General features: G+C 34.5%; 4 protein-coding genes and 2 long non-coding RNA genes across 6 annotated transcripts; 2 read left to right on the top strand and 4 right to left on the bottom strand.

The window, feature by feature from the left end:
- Positions 1 to 3,473: 3,473 nt before the first annotated feature.
- On the bottom strand, positions 3,474 to 4,709 carry LOC105273206 (protein TSSC4). The gene is made up of 2 exons (XM_011315509.1): positions 4,510 to 4,709; positions 3,474 to 4,364 (listed from the first exon to the last, which is right to left on the bottom strand). Exon 2 carries the CDS (start codon positions 4,352 to 4,354, stop codon positions 3,683 to 3,685), a length of 672 nt encoding a protein of 223 aa, XP_011313811.1. The 5' UTR covers positions 4,355 to 4,364; positions 4,510 to 4,709; the 3' UTR covers positions 3,474 to 3,682.
- Positions 4,710 to 4,816: 107 nt separating this feature from the next.
- LOC105273209 (uncharacterized) lies at positions 4,817 to 5,687 on the top strand. Its single transcript, XR_892889.1, has 3 exons — positions 4,817 to 4,886; positions 5,238 to 5,434; positions 5,599 to 5,687. It is a non-coding gene; the product is annotated as an uncharacterized lncRNA (long non-coding RNA).
- LOC105273208 (synaptic vesicle glycoprotein 2B) lies at positions 5,211 to 8,298 on the bottom strand. Its single transcript, XM_011315511.1, has 11 exons — positions 8,075 to 8,298; positions 7,960 to 8,007; positions 7,721 to 7,882; positions 7,467 to 7,629; positions 7,175 to 7,296; positions 6,683 to 6,921; positions 6,027 to 6,368; positions 5,823 to 5,952; positions 5,606 to 5,765; positions 5,395 to 5,522; positions 5,211 to 5,312 (listed from the first exon to the last, which is right to left on the bottom strand). Exons 1-11 carry the CDS (start codon positions 8,091 to 8,093, stop codon positions 5,230 to 5,232), a joined length of 1,596 nt encoding a protein of 531 aa, XP_011313813.1. The 5' UTR covers positions 8,094 to 8,298; the 3' UTR covers positions 5,211 to 5,229.
- LOC105273207 (uncharacterized) lies at positions 6,137 to 6,634 on the top strand. The gene is made up of 3 exons (XR_892888.1): positions 6,137 to 6,228; positions 6,319 to 6,372; positions 6,445 to 6,634. It is a non-coding gene; the product is annotated as an uncharacterized lncRNA (long non-coding RNA).
- Positions 8,299 to 8,886: 588 nt separating the features above from the next.
- LOC105273210 (synaptic vesicle glycoprotein 2C) lies at positions 8,887 to 12,412 on the bottom strand. Its single transcript, XM_011315512.1, has 8 exons — positions 11,670 to 12,412; positions 11,432 to 11,593; positions 10,661 to 11,187; positions 10,140 to 10,463; positions 9,922 to 10,066; positions 9,689 to 9,848; positions 9,353 to 9,480; positions 8,887 to 9,132 (listed from the first exon to the last, which is right to left on the bottom strand). Exons 1-8 carry the CDS (start codon positions 11,719 to 11,721, stop codon positions 9,014 to 9,016), a joined length of 1,617 nt encoding a protein of 538 aa, XP_011313814.1. The 5' UTR covers positions 11,722 to 12,412; the 3' UTR covers positions 8,887 to 9,013.
- Positions 12,413 to 12,638: 226 nt separating this feature from the next.
- On the bottom strand, positions 12,639 to 19,242 carry LOC105273211 (synaptic vesicle glycoprotein 2C). The gene is made up of 12 exons (XM_011315513.1): positions 19,144 to 19,242; positions 17,144 to 17,492; positions 16,824 to 16,880; positions 15,885 to 16,046; positions 15,127 to 15,289; positions 14,869 to 14,990; positions 14,523 to 14,761; positions 14,211 to 14,437; positions 13,808 to 14,022; positions 13,494 to 13,653; positions 13,185 to 13,312; positions 12,639 to 13,107 (listed from the first exon to the last, which is right to left on the bottom strand). The coding sequence occupies exons 2-12, from the start codon at positions 17,145 to 17,147 to the stop codon at positions 13,052 to 13,054; spliced, it is 1,533 nt and encodes a 510-aa protein (XP_011313815.1). The 5' UTR covers positions 17,148 to 17,492; positions 19,144 to 19,242; the 3' UTR covers positions 12,639 to 13,051.
- Positions 19,243 to 21,442: the final 2,200 nt, after the last annotated feature.

A 21,442-nucleotide genomic window follows, 5' to 3' on the forward strand; every position in this document is an offset into this window, starting at 1 on the left:
GAATTAGGTAAAGTTATAGATTTTGCTTTCATCCTGAATTGAATCCTTTCACCCACACTTTCCTATCGGTCGCCTCATATTTTGCTCAAATAAATAAGAGAACGGATCCAGCATTATGCAATTTTTAACATCTCATTTAACATCACTTTCTTTTCCCACTATTAATGATCCAGTTGGTGGATTAATAGTTAATGCACGATCTTCGGAGCAAATGATACACCCACCAGAGGAACGCTGATGAAACGACGGAAACTAGTGTGAAAGTCCGTTTTGATTTATGACCCAAGCAGTTGAATTTCACGGTATTAAAGTAGAATCACTACTTTTTATTTATTTATTGTTTTTATTTTGACGGGTTTTTTGAAAGCCACAAGCATCTCAATGCACCTTGAGACTGCAATTTGCGTGATAACTTTCTCGGTTTGTATCCACAACTCCTTTCTATTTTCTGACAATTTTACCACATGATTCTCTCATCTTATCAATGACAGAGGTTTTATCATTTTTCAGAGATGATTTTTATCTTTTAAATATTCAATTGGAGAAAAAAAGGCAATTGGTTTTTTTTTTATTTTTCCCCCACTGGAAATAGCTGGAAATAGAAGGATTCAAGGGATGCAGTAGAAAAAAAATGTGGAGATGGAGTTGTGTATTGCGTTTCATATACTCGAAATCTGTAACATCTCTCTCCCCCTCGACTTTCATCATTGAACTTGATCTTGAGTATTTTTCATTAATTTCCTGAGATCCGGTCTCATTATTCCATCGGTCATTGGCACAACCATCCTCCCACAACCGCCTCGCGTAAACCGCACCCAAACCTATTTTTTCTTTTTTTTTTATTGCATCAACTTTATGTTACACCGGGTCTTAATATTATTTTACATAAAAATTTTCTTCATATGCCTAGATTTTGATCCTGATTGGGTAACAAATAAATAATTAATGTGACAATAAAAATAATTTAAAATTGGGAAAATATAATGATTCCCCGCATGGGGTAATCGCTATGGCGCTCGGTTTGTCTCATTATTATCTCGGCGACTACCGAGGCATGATATTACCTGGGAGAGAAAAAAAGAAAAAAGTTAAATGTTGACGGTGTCAATGCCACAAAATAACCCTGTGAAACTTCCTTCGCAGTCATATTGAATTCCGGAACGGGAAATGTTCCTAGTCGTGGGAACTTCTCGCTTACATCTTGGTTATTTTCATTTTTACATGTTAGTGATAAGAGAATAACATTAGTCACACCATTAGAATAAAAAAAAGAATTTTTGTTTTTGAAACAATGGCACAAAATAATAATAATAATAATATAATTCGTAATAATAATTAAATTAATGAATCCTAATAATGAGGAATTAATTTGATACTCATTTGTACAATTATTTACGGCGATAAGCCTGCACCTAGTTACAAGAGAAAATGTTTTTAAACTCGAAAAATGCCATGCGATGCCGAAATGTTTAATTGATAATTTTGCTGACAATGAGTCCAGCCAGTCTCGGATTGCAAGACGTACCATAATTTAATGCCTGTTTTTGGAATAAGTAGCGATGAAAAAAAAAAGGTACGAGGGCTCAATATACCAGTACCAATCAGCATAATGTTAGTGAACATTTGTTCAATACAAACTTCTCTATTAAGATATCAAGTGTTGTATCTGAGGATTGGAGCGTGGGAGTCATGACCTCGATGACGAATCGGCCTCACTCCTATGGTAAATTCACCCCGTAAATTATGCCTTTTTTTTTTATTAAACTCTCACTCATATTGTGCACTAAACTGGAAGTTATCCCATAATTTTCCATTCTTTGCGGGGCAAATGCTCGTTAAGCGATTAATGTCTTTCATTATAATCATAAATCAAATGTGAATATTTTCGTTATTCCGATTCGAATAATAAATAAAAATTAGATGAATAAGTAGTCATCCCTTGGGAAAAAATCGAGTTCGCTCCATTAATTTTACTTGCTTATAAATGTTGATGATGAGCCATGTTTATCTTATATTTTATATTGTATTATAATATTCGTTTGATTTTACTCGAAGTACAATCTTTGACGATATTTTATTCGAAGTACAATGAAAGCCCTCTAATTACCTCCTGGTAAAATGATCCCTGGCAGAATGATGAAATATTTTTCTAACAAGTGCATCGTCACTGTTATCACTTGGGTTGTGTAGAAATTATAGGGAGCCGTGTGCAAGCAATGGCTGTAAGAAAAAGAGATTTTTTACATGGCACCTCAAAGATATTGAAGGCTGAAGATAAACGCCTTTTAGACATATCGTGAGAAACCAGTAAAATCCTCAACCGCGGGTTTCTGACTCGTAAACATTCATTTTCATACTGCCTCTTTTCTCCTGTGCAGTGCAGACGCATTTCCGCATTCTAGTTTCGATCGCTCCTAATCTTTGGATATTGAAAATTCAGGTGCATTATGTGTGAATAGAATGTTTTATGGATCGAAAAAACAACTTTTGTAAAGTATTATTACGGGTGATGAAGCGAAGATTTCTCCATTTGTTTACCTACCTTTCCTCACTATTCACGTGGATTAAATAAAAATAGAGTTTGGCTGTATATCCTCCATCTCGCTTATATCCTAAGATATTTGTCGAAAAATCGGTAAAAAATCAGAGTGAAACGGTAAAACGGTGCTCTTCGATTTTTTATTCCTTCGGTCCCTTTTATCCCGAGTGGGAGTATAAAGGGAGTATAAATTCTCCAATTTCTTGAAAAATGAATTATAAGAAAATCATTCATCCAATGCAAATCCAAATAATTGTGTTTTGATTTCACACATGACTGATGCTTGCCCTGGTTTAATCACAATCTCGTTTTGCCACATGATCTTCTGTGTCAGTGAACCTTCGATGAAGGAAGAAAACCAAGTAAACGGATGGTAGCGAGAGATTCGAGCAGCTTGCGTTCATTTCTCTCAACCTAATTACATTTTCCCAATTATTCATCTCAATAATTATATGGAAAACCTTCGTGAAATCTTCCACATTTCTCCAACCCACTCGCCACAACTGCATATAATTTTTTACATTTTTTACATTTTTTAAAATGAGAGTCTTTCCAACGCGACTCGTTCCTCTTCATCGCTGAAATCCAGAATCCGGTTAGTGCTTATGAAACAAAAAAGTGCAGAGGAAAGAGGCCACTCCTGGCCGACTTACGTTTAACGGTTCCCCGAATCTACTTTTATCAGTGCAATTTGGATTGACTCTTTCACATCCCCTCTGATGAATGGAATTTTTCATTACTGAATTATCGGTGTAGCTCTAGTCGCCCTCAATTTGTAAATTTTTATTATTCGCTTCTACCTACTCGAATAATGCAATTGATATATTCTTCAAACACACTATTTTTCTTCTACTCAACACAAATTAATTCAATCTTAATGGCTTATCTAGACTAACAGGTGGAACAGATGTTATAAATAAATTGACGCTTCTCATGAATATCAATTCATTCATTTACTCGTAATAATTCTCAGTACTACAAAGTTTACATGAGAACCGAAAAAATTGTATTTACATTCATAAAACATATATTTCTTGCCGCTCTCCATTCATCAAAATCGATCATCAAACTAGAATTTAATTTGATTTTTTACAGAAAATTTATGAAATCTCAAAGATTTATTTGAATTTCAATCCAAATTTTCTACTGGTCTTCTTCTTCCTCCAAATGCTGTAGCTTGAGTTGTTTATTTCTGTCGAATTTTTCCAGAGGCTTTTCCTTCCTCCCTTTTTTCATTGTCCTCTGGCCAATGACATATTCAGGCAGGACGATTTTGCTGCCCCTGAAAACAGGCTTCTCCTTTTCGTCCTGAATGACGAGGGCCCTGGGGCCCCCTCCCCATGGTTTTTTGAATGTGACTTTGGAGATTGTGGGACTCTCCTCAATCTCCATGTTGATGGCGTGTTCCTTCAGCCTCCTGGCCCTCAGACCATTGAGAAAGGACAATGCAGCCTGAGTATTGTTCATGTCTGACATGTCCTCGTTGGAGATATCAGCGAGACTGTATTTCGCCCACTTGTGCGGATTTCGAAGGTAATCAGGAATATTCTTGTCTGCGAAAGGTGAGGGCAGCTCTGGCCTCTTGAAAATGCTCTCCTGTCCCTTGAATTGTCTCGTCTCAGTCCTACGTCGTTTTCCTGGGGGTGGGGGTCTTCGAAAATGCTCTACTGCGAGGTCAGGGTAGTCGGACACTGGTTGGATTACGTTGCAGGCCCTTTCTGCTTGGGATAATCCATTGAAAAGAGCCTTCTGACGATTCTCAAAGGAGGCGTCACCCCCCTGCAATGTAAAACTCGAAGACGAGGGGATCTTCATAACGTTCGCTCTGAAATCAAACCGTAATCTTTATTGGGACAATATTTCTGCAATTCATATGTTTGATTATTAAAAATCTCATGAAATAAGGATAATCTTTGGCAACATTTAATTGTTAAAGAAATTTTTTTTTCTCCCCCCCCCATAATTCTGACCTCTTTCAATTTCTTTAGATTCCTTTAGATGACAATCAGCTGTAGCGTCCCTCAGGAGCTCTCATGGAAGATAATCCACTTATTTGGATTAAATTTTCGGTATTTACACGTCTTTCCACTTTATGTTGCAGCAATTCCAGGTTATGTACATCCAAATCACCTGTTTCATAATGTGTCACTAGGCTCAGTTCTGGGGGTTTGAGTGACCCCAGCGGCATCGTAGTGCTGCACCCCAAGAGAGTGAGGGCGCCACACGCAATGGGGGTGTCTGTCCGTCGGCCGACTCAGTAACTGCCTCAATTCAGTAGTCAGTAGCAGTCTCGCTGTCAGAGGAACCAGTCAATAGGGTGAATGTTATTTTCTGTGTTACGAAATTGGTATACCCCATTTATATTGTTTATTTATTTAATTACAATTTTTTAATTTCTCTACTTTAGTCAATCCTCTATGGTCTTCATGCTCATGAAGACGCATTTTGTTTAAAAAATTGAGGAAAAAATGTCTTGCATAAGTATACTTAAACGATTGACAATCAGCTGACACCTCGAGATTTATTGGTCTCTCGGAATCTTTTTTTTTTCAACTTGCCCCCACAATTATTCACTTACCAAATCACTTGAAATCGTTTGAATATTGAAATAAACCGACAACATCCCTTGATAATTTTCTAATCGGGGAAATTAATAAATAGTAGAAGCATATTAACAAATGAAAAATTCTTTATTCAGGTATTTGCTCGGGAGACACAACCGTTTGTTTGGATTTTCTCCCAACAGGGAGCAAGTATCCAAGAACTCCACATACTGAAAGAAAACATTGATATCAAAATAATAATAAAAATCCAACTCAATTCATCCATTCAATTGAAAATGGCAGAAAACTTACTCAATAATTTGCTAGCTACGATAGTAATGAGCATCAGGCAGTGCGTATCAATGATATATCCAAACATGTAATTACCCACTAAAGCACCAAATCTTCCACAGAAAGAACAACCAGCAGCTGCAAAAGCTCTACAATACGAAAATAAAATTACTATTAAAGATCTGAAGGAAATTTTTCGGTTTTATTATTATTTTTTTTATGCAGTACATACCGTAAATTAGTTGGGAACAAATCTACAACAACAGCCAATACAATGCTCATACCAATGGAGGAGGCAGCCTCAAAGATACAGGAGAGTATAAGATTTTGAATGGAGGAAGTTACAAATAGCAATCCAACAGTTACACTTGATGCAACGAGTGTCGAAACCACTGAAAATTGCGTCCATCACAAGATAATGCAGATAAAAATCAAATTGCAGTCTTTACCTAGATAAAATTTATATCCCAATTGATTAACGCAGAGGGGCAGCATGAGACTGAGAGGCACACAGGCAAACCCAAGGATCAATGTGTGAACGTAAACATCTCTTGGAACTGTTGATGGACAGTTAGTGCTCTGAAAATTATAGAGTTAGGAGATAATTGCTATAAAATTAAAATCAATTATGCCTAACGATTAACATTCATTACCACTGAATCTTCTGAGATTTTTTCCTGGGAAACCCTGCAGACACTGGCAGATTCTCCAGGAAATTCTGCTTCAAACCTTGCGAATCTCTGAAAGAGCTCTGGAAACCATAGCATCAGGGCGTAATATGAAGATCCCAAGCAGAACATAATACTGCAAACATTTGCCGTTTTTTGAAGCAGCGGGGGTCTCACCAGCGCTAGGGTTTGTTGATAGATATTTTTTAATGACTTGTGGATCCTATCCTTTTGCGATTTTTGAGGATTTGAAAATTTTTCTCCATCTACTTTACAGCTGCCAAGCTTCTCGCTGAGACTTTCGTATCCGTTGTTCGACAATGTCTCCTAGGTCATTTTAATATCACAAATATAATGGCTCATTTGTCACTGATTATTTAATAATTAAATAATTATATTTTAGGATTTATCAATGAAGGCAGTAACGAGAAGATGAAGCAAATATTTAATATCAATGCATCGTAGAAACAACTTATTTTAAATAGGATAATGTCATGAAACCCGTTTCATTGGAAATATAATCAGCTAGAAAAAAAAATAAAAAAAAAAAAACAAATTATGATTAATGAAAATATTCATTTCGACCTCTGTTCCTTCACCATTCATAGCTGTCAAATTGTTGAACTTATCGGAAACGTTACCAGATAATCGTCAAAAGGCAGTCCAGTATTTTCCTGGTGCATGATACAAAGTGTTTTGGCGAGAGCACGCGTGTCTCCAGTCTCAGCAAGATATTTAGGGCTCTCCGGAAACGACAGAATCCAAAATCCAATAAATACTGATGGCAGCGCGCAGATTATTACGAAAAGATTCCAAGAGCGAAAGAAGAATATGTCATTGACAAACGATATGGGCAGAGGTATGATTGCCCAGCCAGTCACTGAAAGGAGAATCATTTATTGATGTCCATATATCATGTCCATATCGTCATAAATCATATCTTTATCATAATTTTTAATTGCTATAATAGTTCACTTCTGCTACATTCGCTATCCAGTCACTCATTTCACCTCATTAATTGACAATTCATTGAGTTATTTAACAGTGCAGTTGTTTAATTGATTACTATGTCAATTTACTATGACTCGTTGAGAAGTAATTAAGTTTATTAAGTGGAATTTTTTTTAACTCACGGGGAAGAGCTATCAGACCAAGAGACCAAGCCATCTCCATCCAGCACAGCATTCTCTCCCTCATTTTTCCGGATTGGAATTCACCCAGGTAAGTAAATACCACAGTGCTGAGGCCTGTTATTCTGTTAATAAAAAAAGTAACATATTTTTTAAATGAAGGAATCATTCAACTCGATCAAATTTTCCAAAAAATTGAACATCCATTTCGCTAGTTAAAGTCTTTTTGATTGTCCAACCCAAATCGGGAGAAATCCTAATGGATCTCGGAATTTGTGCTGATAATGCAACTTACGAAAAACCGCTGAGAAATTTGAGGAGGAGAAATGCCGAGTAATTCGAGGCTACAGATGAGAGGATTTCGCATAATGCGTAGCAGAAAGTTGATGTCATGAGGGCCTTTCTCCTTCCTGCTAGATCAGCTAGGCAACCCCAAAAATATGCACCCAAAAGCATTCCTAAAATGAAAATAATAATTTGGAAATTAAATAATTATTTGCTACACTGTAAAATTTAAAAAGAGAGAAATTGATAATAGAAAATCAGTACCTAGAGTGGGTGTAGCTGATATCCGGCCTTTATCAATTGTCGTGAGCTGAAAATCACAAGCAGCTGAAGGAAGAATAAATCCCACACTGCTTATACTGAATCCTGTATTCATATAAATTAATCCACACAGAATCAAAACTTTGATGTTGAACTTTCCAAAGCCTGAAATCATTATTTCCCCCTCAAATGAATCAGACAATCAATTCAACTACAATAATATCAATTTTTTTCTCCTTTACCTGTGAATGCAACTGCTGTTTCCACATCGGTCTCCACGGTTTGGACATCTGGAAAAAATAATTTAACCAATTAGTCCATAGTTTATGGGCGCTTAAATTTTTCACTGATGGATACCATTGACTGATTTTGCCATGATTTTCCTCGAGGTGACCTGTTAATTTTTCTAGAGTATCCTCCAACAACTCCAGCTGTAAACTGACCGATAAAATGGCCAGTCAATCCTAATATCATTACTATCCCCTCCTAAAAATATCACCTTTCCTAGAAAATACAGCATCAGGTATAAAAACAAAAACTGAAAAACATTCCACACTTGCCAGGAATTTTATTGATTTTTTTTTTATTTGAATTTTATTGGCAATTCAGCCGATTTACCGACTTTTTTTCTAATAGGGAATATTCATTAAGCAAAATTACTTCAACTCTCATTTGATCTTAAATTCTTTGATTATAAAGTAAAAATAAATTCAAATTCATTAATAACAAATTGTTCGGGTATTTGAAGAATTTGTCACAATTCGGGGATTAATATCTCAAATTAATAATGTTCTAATAATTTTTTGGTATGGGAGTGATGAGAATAATTGAAAATGAATTTTCATTGCCTCTCGTGAAGATAGGATTGTCCTTGAATGGATTCCTCAATACTTGCGTCGTATTGCAGGGATTCAATTACTTTCCGGATTATTTTACCTGATTTATGTTCAGTACCAGATGGATTTTTCATCCACAATTGTATACCTTGAGTTATTCGATTTATAAGATGCTGAGCAATTCGTCGCATCTGGATAATGTTATCATATATTGAATCGCTTAGGGAAATTTATGATTGATTTATTACGACTTCTCAAGGATCCAAGATCATTAAAACTCGGGAGCGATGCAGGAAATACTCCATAAATTTCCACAATAAATCCTTTTTCTTCTTTATAATTTTATTAAAAATCAGGATAACTCTCAATTTTGTGAGTAAAGTGAAATGAATGAGAGAATGATAGTAATAAAAATGTTAGTCGCTTCATAAAATAATTAAAGGAATAACAATTTAAAAAATTACAAGTGATTACAAGCGTTCGCACTCTCAACTAATTTCTCCTTTTTCAATCTCTCTCGTTTCTCGAACTCCTCCTTTGTTTTACGAATTGGAATGAATATTCCCACAATACCAGCAACTGAAAAGGCAAATAACAAAATTGCAAATCTAATAAACTATAAACTACAAATTATTGTCCTCGAATTTGAAAAAATATGGCAGACACTCGCCAACATGAATACCATTAATATATGAATACATATACATCAATGCTGATGATAAAATTGAAATTCACCTGTACAACGCGTCATATTACCACACGCACTGAGTTTTTATTGTAATTAATTCAAATAACTCACCAATTAGATGCGACCCAATGAGAATAATTAAGGGCACGCAGTAATTGTCGATAAGATATCCGACCATTGAAATACCCACAAAAGCTCCGATTCTACCAACGAATGAAGCCAGTGCCGAAGCTATTACCCTGAAAATGAAATAAATCCAACAGATTAATAACATAACATATATATATATATATATCATGAGTTAATAATAATCGCATCGAATTCTACACAATTCACAATTTCTTCGAATTTTTCCTTTTACTTCACCCATTTGACTACACACCGCTGTAATTCAAATGGAATTATTTGTTCAATTTGTTGATTAGACTTAATGAATCTGAGGTGTACCTGAGATGCGTTGGGTAGAGCTCCACCAGAATACACAGGACAATTGTTATGCAAATAGATGCCAATGCCTCGAATAAACATGCAATTATCAAATTTTGGGTTGAAGTCTCAACAAAAAACAATCCGAACGACAAAACAGCACTCGTGAGAGAAGCACTCACTGGAATGGTATGGATGGTAAATGGTAAATGTTTTGTCAGATTTATTGGTTTGTTGTTTAAATAAAATATTACCTAAGTGAATTTTATATCCGAATCTGTCTACAAAAAGGGGGAGCCAAAAGGCGACTGGAACGGATGTGGCACCCAAAATCATATTATGAAAATAGACATTTTCACTCAGTACTTGAGTGCAATTAGAATAATTCATTTCTTTTTTCTGAAAAGAAAATAAAAAAATAACTTCATCATACATAATAATAATAATAAATTAATATAAATATTTTAATAACTTGTGTCGAATTTGTGGAGTAGAGGAGATCCGATATAGTGCAGACACTGGCGCTTTTCCCTGGATAAATTTCCTCAAAGATGGAGTATCTTCGGAAAATCTCCGGTAACCAAAAGATCAGGGTAAAGTAGGGTGACGTTACGGTGTACGAAGCTATTGCCATGAGAATTGTCGTCTTCAAGTACGGTGGTTTTATTATTTCCTTCGTCTGTTTCGTATATTGCGCCACCATTTGACAAATTGATTTGCGAATAGCAACTGTTGGCTCTTGAGCTTGAGTCAGCAAGCAATTGAGTCCTGGATTAGCCAGTTTTTTTATTACCTCCTGCGAAAATTTTCAAAAAATATTGTCTTTTTGAATAATTCTCAGTTTGTTCAGTTCACTAGTTAAAAAAAAAAAAAAAAAATCAATGAGACTTTTTTTCCCAAAGATGCGACATTCGACTCACCATTACACCTTTCAACTGTAAAATCTTATCAATAATTATCGATAATTTCAATATCAATATAAAAAATATTCACCAAATATTGTTCCCGCGAATTTCCGGTATTGGCGTGATAGATGTCCTCGAAGAGTTGAAGCAATTCCTTATATTTTCCAGTCTCAGCAAGATATTTCGGTGTTTCTGGTAGAAAAACGATCCACAGAGCGAGAATCGGTGACAAAGAGCCACAAGTTAATACGTAGAGATTCCAGGATTTAAAGAAGAAACCGATATTACTCCCGTAGTTGATATTGAGTGGTATGATGGCCCAGCCGAGACCTGCGGTAATGAGAAGTCCCAGAGCCCAGGGCAGCTCCAGCCAGGCCAGAAGACGATCCCTGGCTTTGCAAGGTTGAAATTCCCCGAGATATGTAAACAAAAGTGCAAATTGCCCACTGAATCCAAAACCCACCAGGAACTTGCAGATAAGCAATCCCCAGTAGTTGGAGATGACAGCAGCAGTCATATCACCAACTCCATGAAAGAGCAGAGCTACTATCAATCCCATTTTTCTCCCCTTCATCTCAGCTAGTGTCGCCCAACAATAAGGGCCCAGCACCATTCCTTCAATCAATTTTTATTGACAATAACGAATTTATCTATCACGCATTTTGAGATAATAATCAATTGGTAATAAAAATTTTCCGGACTGTTTCTCACAATTTCTCGTCTGGCAACTGTATTGGTGCATACTGCATGCACCTTGTCAAACTCTTGAAAACCATTAAAATTGAAAATCATTACGGAAATAAATGGAAAATTTTATTTTTATTTTTTTCAAGTGAATAGAGCGGTAATTTTATTTCACCTAAAACCGGCACCATTGCCATGTATCCTTTTTGGACTGTTGTCATTTTGAAATCGCAAGCTGCTGATGGAATTATCAAGCCGACATTTCCCAAACCAAGACCTCCGTTAATGCATATTAGGGCGCATGTTGCGAAGATTTTTAAATTAAAACGGCCAAATCCTGGGGAGGAATGAAAATTCAGTCTTAAAACTGAAAATTAACAATAGAACATTTCTAAATTTAAAGAGCAAAATACCTGTTTGATTGAGCGCATCCTGCGTTATTTCCTCGCAAATCCTCACAGCCATAATGAATTTGAAAAAAAAATAAAATTTTTTTTCAATGAATAAAAAATACACCGCGTTTTGATTATGACAACGACGAGCTTGAGGAATAAAACTATAATGAAGACAATATCGTTTATCCCTGACCGTGAGAAAACGTCGTATGACACTATTTTTCTGGATATGAAAAACCAACACTCCACTATCACCTCACTTAAATCGTTCTTAAATCGTTATCACATTGTTAATTCTCATCAGCTCTGAACCCTCGGGGGCCGAAAATAAAAACTGACGTAATTTTCCAAAGTTATATGCAAACATAGTCACAAACTACTGCTGATACAATTATTTTTCAATCCTCCGGATATTAAACTTGATAAATATTGACTATTCACTAATATTTCAAATTTTCTCGTTGGCATAAGCTTATCCATTTCGTTAATTGACCGTTATTGACCTCCAGTTCCATAAATTCATCAAATACGTATCGCAGCCGATGACGAATTGAACTCGAGAGTTTATTCATTCGCGGACCAATCGGATAGCTAATTATTTTTTATTATTTTTTATGAGAGGCAATTAATCGCATGGAATTTAACTGACGTCATTTGAGTTGTTTAATTAGAAAAAAATATTGAAACGTTAGTGCAGAGAATCTTTTCGCGAAAACTTTTAAGAACTGCGCGGACTAGATGTGATAAGGATATTTCTTAACGGCATTATAAACCTTTGTGAATTATTCGTACTGGTAGTGGGTATTACTTCGATCAGAGGTAAAAGATCGACAGCATGATAGAAAATTATTGCATTTTTTCACTGTTGATAGTTTTTTTTCCATTATTTTTCACAATTTTCGACTTTTCAATTAAATAAATTGGATATTTTGAGGCAAATCGATAAAATAAAAATGATAATGTGACACGGTTTTCGTTTTTTTTTTGTTGCGATAATAAATTATATATTTTAGAAAAAAAAAAAAAGACATACAAGTATTAACTATTTTACAATTATCTTATACGTGTCCCCTCATATCATCCTCATAATGTCAATTATTTTTATACATTCTATACATAATTGTGAGTTTATCGTTTGTGTGCTAAAATTTTTTTAAGCTTTGTAGAGGTCCTGTAATGTACTTTATGGCTAAATATGTGATAATAAATACTTAAAATAATCCTTCGGCTTGAGTACTTTCCATTGAGGAAAGAGAACTGTGCAGCCATTTGAGAATTGCGTAGAAAATTCAAACGCTTTCACTATAAAATACTTTAAATTAGAAAAGTTACGATGAATAAAATAATAAACAGATAAATTCGATGAAAAATCTCGTTTTTCAATTAAGATAGAATTGATTCTAGTCCAGAGTGTCTTTCCCAGTCCTTGGCAGCAAAAATGAGAGGAAACCACACACTGAAATTAAAAAAATTAAAAATTGGTGTGAAAAATTGATGATTTTTATCATCTATTTTTCTATTGATAAAACTTACTGAATAGGAAAGCTGCGAAGAGTATAATAGGTACGACGCATGCCAGATCAATGAGATAACCGAAGACAAGATTACCAACGAGTGCGCCTAATCTGCCCATTGTTAATGACAATGCCGCTGCCATTACCCTAGAAAGAAAACAAATTAATATTTCCAATCAAATTCCAAATAATTTCCCACGAGAAAAATTTGTATTTCCCTTTCACCGATAGAAAAAAAAAAAAAAAAACTGAAAAACTGAAAAATTGCGAATAAATTTCTAGAAAATATCATGTGATGATAAGAATAATATACATGATTATTGCAAACCTCAAATTTGTAGGAAACATGTCAACAATTACGCAGTAAACTAGAGATATTCCCAGTGAGGTGAGGGCCTCGAAAATACAGGAGAGGATGAGATTCTGATCGGAACTCGTGACAAAATAAAAACCAATGGTTACTGCACCGGAGATTACGAGGGATGCGACTGAAATATCAAGTTTGATCAAAATTAATTAATCTTAATGACAAATTAATTTCTCCACTATAAGAAAATAATAATGAGTTATGACAGAAAAAAAGTGTACATGGAATTGTGGATTTGCATTGAATTTTTTCATCCATCATTATTTATAACTCACTGAGAAAAGCCTTGGCTCCAACTTTGTGAATGAAAAGTGGCAGAATAATGGATCCGGGAATGCAAGCAAGGCCAATGTACACAGTATGCAAATAAACATCAGTTGCAATGATATTTCCACATCCGTAGGGATTTGAATCAGTGCTGTTATTTGGAAGAGATACGATGCACACAGATGTAGATTCCCCCGGAAATTCAACTTCAAACTCTTCAAATCTGAAAGTGGAAAAAAGCCAAAGAGATTTTTCACCGCTAGAACAAATTGCATTTCCTTTACAAGAGAGAAAAAGAAAAAGAAAAAGAAAAAGAAAAACGAAAAACGAAAAACGAAAAACGAAAATAAAGAGTTAATTGGATTAAAAACAAAAAAGAGATTATTAATTTAAATAATTAGGGATAATTACCTGGTGAATAATTCGGGAAACCACACCATCAGAGTGTAATAACTGCTCGTCAGGCCGAATTGAATGGCACATGCTAGAACAGTATTTCTGAGGTACGGCGGTTTGCAAAGCGCTTTTGTTAGATCCCAGACCTCAGAGCAAAGTACTTTGAGGTCTTTGCGCTTGTGAAGTCTCAGAGACCTAGTACTTTTGTCTTTGGGATTCGATTTCTCCTGGAGAGATTTCACCTGGGATTTCACAATTTATCACATTTTTTAAATTTATTCTTAATTTGTCTTGAGGTTTTAGATTCTGAATTGATTGGACACTTACTGGATACTGTGATGGATCGTTTCCAGTATTTTGCGCATAAATCCACCTGAAAACCTCGAGGGCCTTGTCAGTTTCCCCGCACTCCAGAAGGAATTTCGGACTCTCAGGAAATGCAAAAAGCCACAGGGCGAGCATCAGAGAGGGCAAGGCGCAGAGGGCGACGAAGAGATTCCAGGATTTGAAGTAGAACGAATCGGATTCGTAGGTAATATGAAGAGGGACAATCAGCCATGCAATCACTGAGAAAGAAGATACAGCCCCCCCCCCAATGTAACTCCTGAATAACTCAATTATTACAATTATAAATTATAATAATTGATAATTGATTGTTTTTAATTAGACGTACGTGGGAGAACGATAACACCAACAGTCCAGAACATTTCCATCCAACAGAGAATTTTCTCGCGGTATTTCGTGGGCTGGAATTCTCCGAGATATGGGAAACAAATTCCCATCGCCCCAGTAACACTAAAATGTAATAATTAATATTTTAATTAAATTTCATGTTGCATTGATGCGACAATTACAGCTTACAATCACACAATTTTTAGTGGGAATAATTATTAGTTTATTTGTAATTAATTGAATTTCCAAATAAACTCACGCGAATCCATTGAAAAACCTGAAGAGCAAAAAGGGCCAGAACTGTTGGGCAAATGAGGAAATAATTCCCACAATTCCATCCATCAGCAAAGTGGCAATCAACACTATTTTCCGGCCTTTGGTATCAGCCAGACATCCCCATATGTACGATCCAATAACCATTCCTGAAGAAAATTTCATAATAACTTGAGATTCAAGAATTGAATTGCTAAGAAGCCATAAAATATCCAACCATTTTTTCTAGGGTTTCTCTTCCACCGATGAATCAATATTTGCTATTTTCTAGGTCAGACTAATTGTATCATAAATTTACTTGCACATTTCTTCGCGGAAGTGGCATCACCTTCAGTGAATAATTCAAGATTTAGCTGATTTGAGAGACAAAGCGAAACGAGATGAAAAAAATTTCATAAAATTTTTCAAATTTCATTCTCTCTTCCAACTTATGAATAATAATAATAATAATATAATGAAAATAAAGAGGGAAAAATTGCGGAAGAAAATTGTACAATTCATGAAGAGTGAATTTCCATAGGAAAATAATTCAACGAGTATTTGAAATGTTTAGGAGAAAACCATTTAAAAAGTAAATTATAAAGCGCATGACTTAAAATCATTTTTTTTTTTGCCGTGACTATGATGCTATTTTATATTTCTCTTCACCTCGCTTCACTCCGATAAAAACGTCTTTTCTATCACAATGACATAAAATAATTTTTACAGGGAATTTTTAAATTTATTTGATTATTTGATTCGCACCGAACATTGGAGATGCACTGAGCCAGCCTTTGGTGGTGGAATCCATTCGGAGATCACATTGTGCTGCTGGCAGGACGAAGGAAATAATAGTTACACCGATGGCTGTGTCCATGTAAATGAGACCGCATATTGCAAGCAGCATGTAGTGAAATTTGCCGAATCCTGAGGAAAAAAAAAAAGAAAAAAATCGGCTAGGTATCAGTCAATGGTATTGCATTATCAATGATAACATAGCGTCTCCAGAGGCGTCTCTAGAGGATTTCCAAAGCGTATGATAAGGGTTCAAGGTTGAACCTGAATTTATTTATTTAAAAGACACCTGATATCTCCATACCTAACACAGATAGAAGATTTTTTTTTGTACAACCTTGCTTAATTGTAGCATAAACAATTTATTGATTCATTAAATTTATTAATATTGATAGGTTTCATAATTTAGAATAATGAAATCATTGAATCTGCAAGAAAGAAGAAATACGAAAACAATGCAAAGAACTCTCAGTTATTTATTACAAGAATAATTAATTTTTTATGGGGCTTTAATAAAAATTATTCAAATACACGAAATTCATTAGAGCCCAGTGATTTGTTTTTCAATGTAATGGTTGGATTGTTATATTCGTCATGTATTTGAGTAATTCACAAGATTCTTGGGCTTAAATCTCCGAGGAAAAGAGAAAAACAAGATAGGGATTGTGTTTATGACTAGTTGACACCGAGATAACACGTCTACCTGGTCTTCACAGTGTAAATACCCGTTTGATTACTATTTCATGATTATCATGTGTTCAGAGACTAATTTAGTTGAATATTTACTTGGGCCAGGCGATCTCATGACCTACCTTGAGGCTATGATTTATCATCGGCCCAGATATATTTTTCTCATCTAAATTCCATTGTCTCCCAATTAAATATTATACATAATTAAAATCAACTCACCCGTAACGGTGATTGCATGCTCGAAGTCGGCACCTCCGTCGGCCAGGAAATCGAGCCCTTAAGTCATTTAAAAAAAATCATTCATTCATCAACATTACTACATGCACCTATGCACCCATTAAACTCATCTCCATCATCACAAATATGTCAAAAGCTAAGGGGCATGTAAGAATTTCGATTATTAGCATTTATCAACTCACTTGATTGAAAGATCGATGAGAAATGATGAAATAATTGATTGAATTATTAAAAAATAATGGGAAAATTGTGCGATTTTATTAAAAGGAAAATTTCAAGTATATTTTGTAATTATTACGAACCCATGGCTGTATCCAGTGATTCCGAAGTGCTCCGTGATAAAAAATTGTCGTTGAATTGTTGTGCACAATTTGTACACCGAATTCCACCTGAATATTATAAAACAATATTGTTCCCTTGGTGGTGTTGCACGGTTTTGTATTTTCCAAGTGATCCCCTCGCTCATTGGTGAGGAGCCGATATCTGATTGTCGGTTTGTTTTTTCTTTATTATCACGACGTGAAATTATTCTCACCGCACTTTGTTAAAAATCCCTTGTCATATCCCCAGTGTAAACGTTAATTTTCTCAACTTCCTTCTAATTGGCTGACGCGTGACACACTAAATCACACAATTCTTCAACGACTGATACTGCAACACAACAATTACGGATTTTTTTTTTTTCTTCTAGACATCGTCGGTTAATCACTAGACAAATAATTTCGTACTGGAGATTGATGATGAGAGGTGCTGTCTTTTATATTAGGGAGCCGTTGAGCCGAGAGATAAGATATCAAATAATTTTTGGAGATTTCCCGTATTTATGCGCTTTCGGCATAAATTATTAGTTATTAATTTGCTTGGTAAATTCTATTAAAAATTCGATGAATTCACCCTATCTTTCTCCGCGCTCTTATAAAATATTATTAATTTATTATTTATATGTATTAAGGAAAAATTTACAGTGGAAATTTTCCAATTGCAATGATTTTTATCATTTGGATTATAAATGTGAATTTTTTTTTGGATATTCAATGAGAATTTTATTGATTTGTTGTATTGTAGAGAGGTCATCACTCCCCGATTGACTGGCAAATAAAAATTTTCCCAATCAGCAGACGAGGATAATTTCAAAATATTATCGATCAATGGATGACGGCATAATTTCAGCCATAAATAAATCGTTATCAAGCGCAATTATCGAGAAATCTATTCAAGTCCTCGAGAGGTGTCACTTGTCTATCGATAAGTACATGCGATTGATATCTCTTTACGGTATCGATTAACTAATATAGTAATCTGGAGAGGACAGCGTAAGAAATTAACACGTCATTTATGCATATGATTCATGACGTTTGTGAGTAGTGCAAATATTGTGAGACATCATCCTGGTATTATCATTATTTTTCATTAAGCATGACAATCACGGCAATTAAAAAAAGTAAAATCAAAGAAAAATTAGCAATTGCCATTTGAAACAACGTTTCATTCCACCTTCTTTTTTTCGCCTATTATAACATTTTTTATAAGATATTAATTATCTCCTATACTTGTTCCAATATATTCGATGATAATCAATTAATTGACCACCGAGTAGTTATCTTCATTTAATTCACCAGAAAAAATTGTTCGCTTTAAATTGAGTTTTTTTACTGAAATATTTGTAGATAATAAAATTCATGCTTTATGTGGGGAATTTCTCTTAATCTATACGAGATTACACCGAATTATTCGATAAAAGATTTTTTTTTTAATGTATCTCCATTAGATTCATTGACATTTCTTGAAATCATCCACCCATAGGTGGGAAAACTTGTGGATGTGGTTGGTGTGTCTAGAAACCGGTGAAATCTGGATTTAAAAGTGTCGTAATTACTTTGAGAAATTTCTGGGTCAAATTTATGTAGTATATTCCACTGAATAAATCCACAAAAATCACCAATAAGTTAAAATATCTTCAATCAACAAAATTCTTATTTTATCCCTAGATCAGTTCAAAAATAGAACTCTTTGTCGTTAGATTGTGATGCCTGCACTTGAACTTGAGATAATTAGTGATCCTTTCTGTGAGAGTTATTCCACCGAGATAAACACCCATTGATTTTTTAATATTGTTAAACAGCTCATCACGCGAAACAATTCTGTACTCTTTACCATTCCGTTTGGAATGGATTTCTCCCGCAAGCTGATGAATGAAACAAATGGTAATTGTGTTCCATGGGGAGAGCAAAAAAAATTATTGAAATGTGCAATCGATTCGATTGCATAATTGCCTCATTGTTTATTGATATTTATTTATTACCACAAAACGATAAATGATATATCCAAATTTTCGACCCAGTGGCCCACGACGAGACACATCACAAGACTTTAATTATAACACAGAGGCTCAAGGGTAAGAAATAAGATGTAATTGCCAATGCGAGGTGCGAGCTCGTTAAAATACGTCTGCATGTCGATCCAACTTTATTCTAATTCTGTCGACTTTGTCGTATCTTTATATTATGACCAATCACTGCCCAAATTTACTTGCGGAAATCTTAAAATGAAAAAAAAAAAAAAAAAAAAACTTCTTCTCCGTCAAAGAGAAACTGACATTTTGCAGAGTTTTAATTTTCAGGGAATTTCGATAAAATTTGTTGTTACGACAATAGCAATTAAACAAAAATGCGGGTGTGCAAACTACCCTTGACACAATTAAATGGAAACAATATGATTTATATCAAGTACATGGAGATAATCTTGACACTGTCACGGGTAGGTATAATAAGTGACTTGTGTGTACTGTAGGAAATGCTTGACATTTTCATTTCCTTGAGAAAGACGGATTCATTGCGTATTAATAATGTTAATTTAGTGTCTTTAGTTGCATAATTCAACAAATTTTCTTATTTATTTATAATTTGCCCTTATTTATGACTCATCTATTTATTCACTTCTATTTAACAATAAAAATGGCGACAGGTCTTGGAATAAAATCTCATTTGAGGAAGAATGAACTCCGTAAATTCAATTGGTTTTTCTTCCACTCTGGAATAAAGTTCCGTTTTCTCCATTCTCCTGTCTTTTCCGTTTCCCTGATTAAACTGTAATTGTTGCCGTTCAGAGACGATGCGGTTCCAATTGGTGAAATAAATCAAAGAAATAAAAGAAAGAAAAGTAATCACTTGCCTATTCAATGAATTCATTTAGCGGAGCCATCATCATCAGCAATTTTCCATTAATGGAATAAAAAAAAAAAACTAGCAGAATTAATTTCGAAATTTAATGGAGAATGAAGAAATTACATTTTATTGTCTTAAAAGAATCTCCTACATAATCTACGTAAATTCTCTACATTTTCCACACAATTTCTCAGGATTTTCTCCCCTCGCTAGACATAAAAAGAAAGTAGCAATTTTCCTCTTTAGTTTGACACAAAGGACTATCAATTTATTGAATAGAGAGAATAGAACTATTGGAAATCGACGGATGTAAATTGAAAGTAATTTGAATCCTAATGTAGTCCAGGGAGAAGAATGGACCTTGATGTTTTATATATGAGGAGAAATTGATCAGCTTGTATTATTCTTGTATTCGAGCTTCATCTCACAGAAATAATTTACAACTTTAATGCTAATGTATTTTCATTTCTATTTTTATTTTTATTTTTTTAATATTATTATAATAGGCCAGTTTATTTTATGAGTTTTTCAAAGAAGAACAGAAAGGAGAAAGAATTTTTTCATCGATAACAAGAGGAACGGAGAAATTAATCCGATTACCCTCATTTTTTTTTTTTTCATTTCCAAGGGAATTCGCGAAATTACTTTGTAAATATTGAACGATGATGTAACATTTTTTATCTCACGGCCAATCCTACGAGACCTACTTTGTGGGTCTTCATCCGGCCACTTGGGCCTTCACAATGTTAAATGATAAATTCTCTAGGAAATTATTGTGGCAATCCTATGGACAGGGCCCAGGTGAATTGGACTCTCCATGTAATTGTTTTCATGGTATTATAATGGCAAATTAGATGGAAAAGATTGAGAACAAGATATGCATAAAATAATATTTGACGGTTCAATTCCAAATATCAGCAAATTAGAATCGAAATTAGAGCGGAATTATTCTATTGGAATTCTAAGATAACTCCATTGAAATCGATAGAATTCTATTAAAATAATTTATATTGAATTTCTAGTGTTAAGTCTTTAAAATGTTTCAACGAATTTTTCTTCATATAGAATCAATCAGAATTGTTTAATTCTGTTATAATTCTATTGGATTTCTCTAATGAATCTATAATGAATTTTTTGCTTTCCGACAAAGATGTGTTAATAACTTATTGATCGATAATATTCTGTATTTGAAAAAGGAAATTACACTTCATGGATAAACCGATGGCAACATAAAAGAAAAATCAGAGAGGCGAATGCAATTTTCCATGAAGACTTGAACACTTGTTGCAGAAAACTCCCTCGATGCAATTTACTTTCTGTCAAGCAATGACTGACGAATTCCGTTGGAGATTGTCGAGGATTTCATGTGTTTGACAGTGTCAAGGCATTTTATTTCATTTTATTTTATTTTTTTTTTTCCAATTGCCGTGCGTCAGA

The sequence above is a fragment of the Fopius arisanus genome, unplaced genomic scaffold (genome assembly GCF_000806365.1).
Source record: "Fopius arisanus strain USDA-PBARC FA_bdor unplaced genomic scaffold, ASM80636v1 scaffold00004, whole genome shotgun sequence".
NCBI classification, from domain to species: domain Eukaryota; kingdom Metazoa; phylum Arthropoda; class Insecta; order Hymenoptera; family Braconidae; genus Fopius; species Fopius arisanus.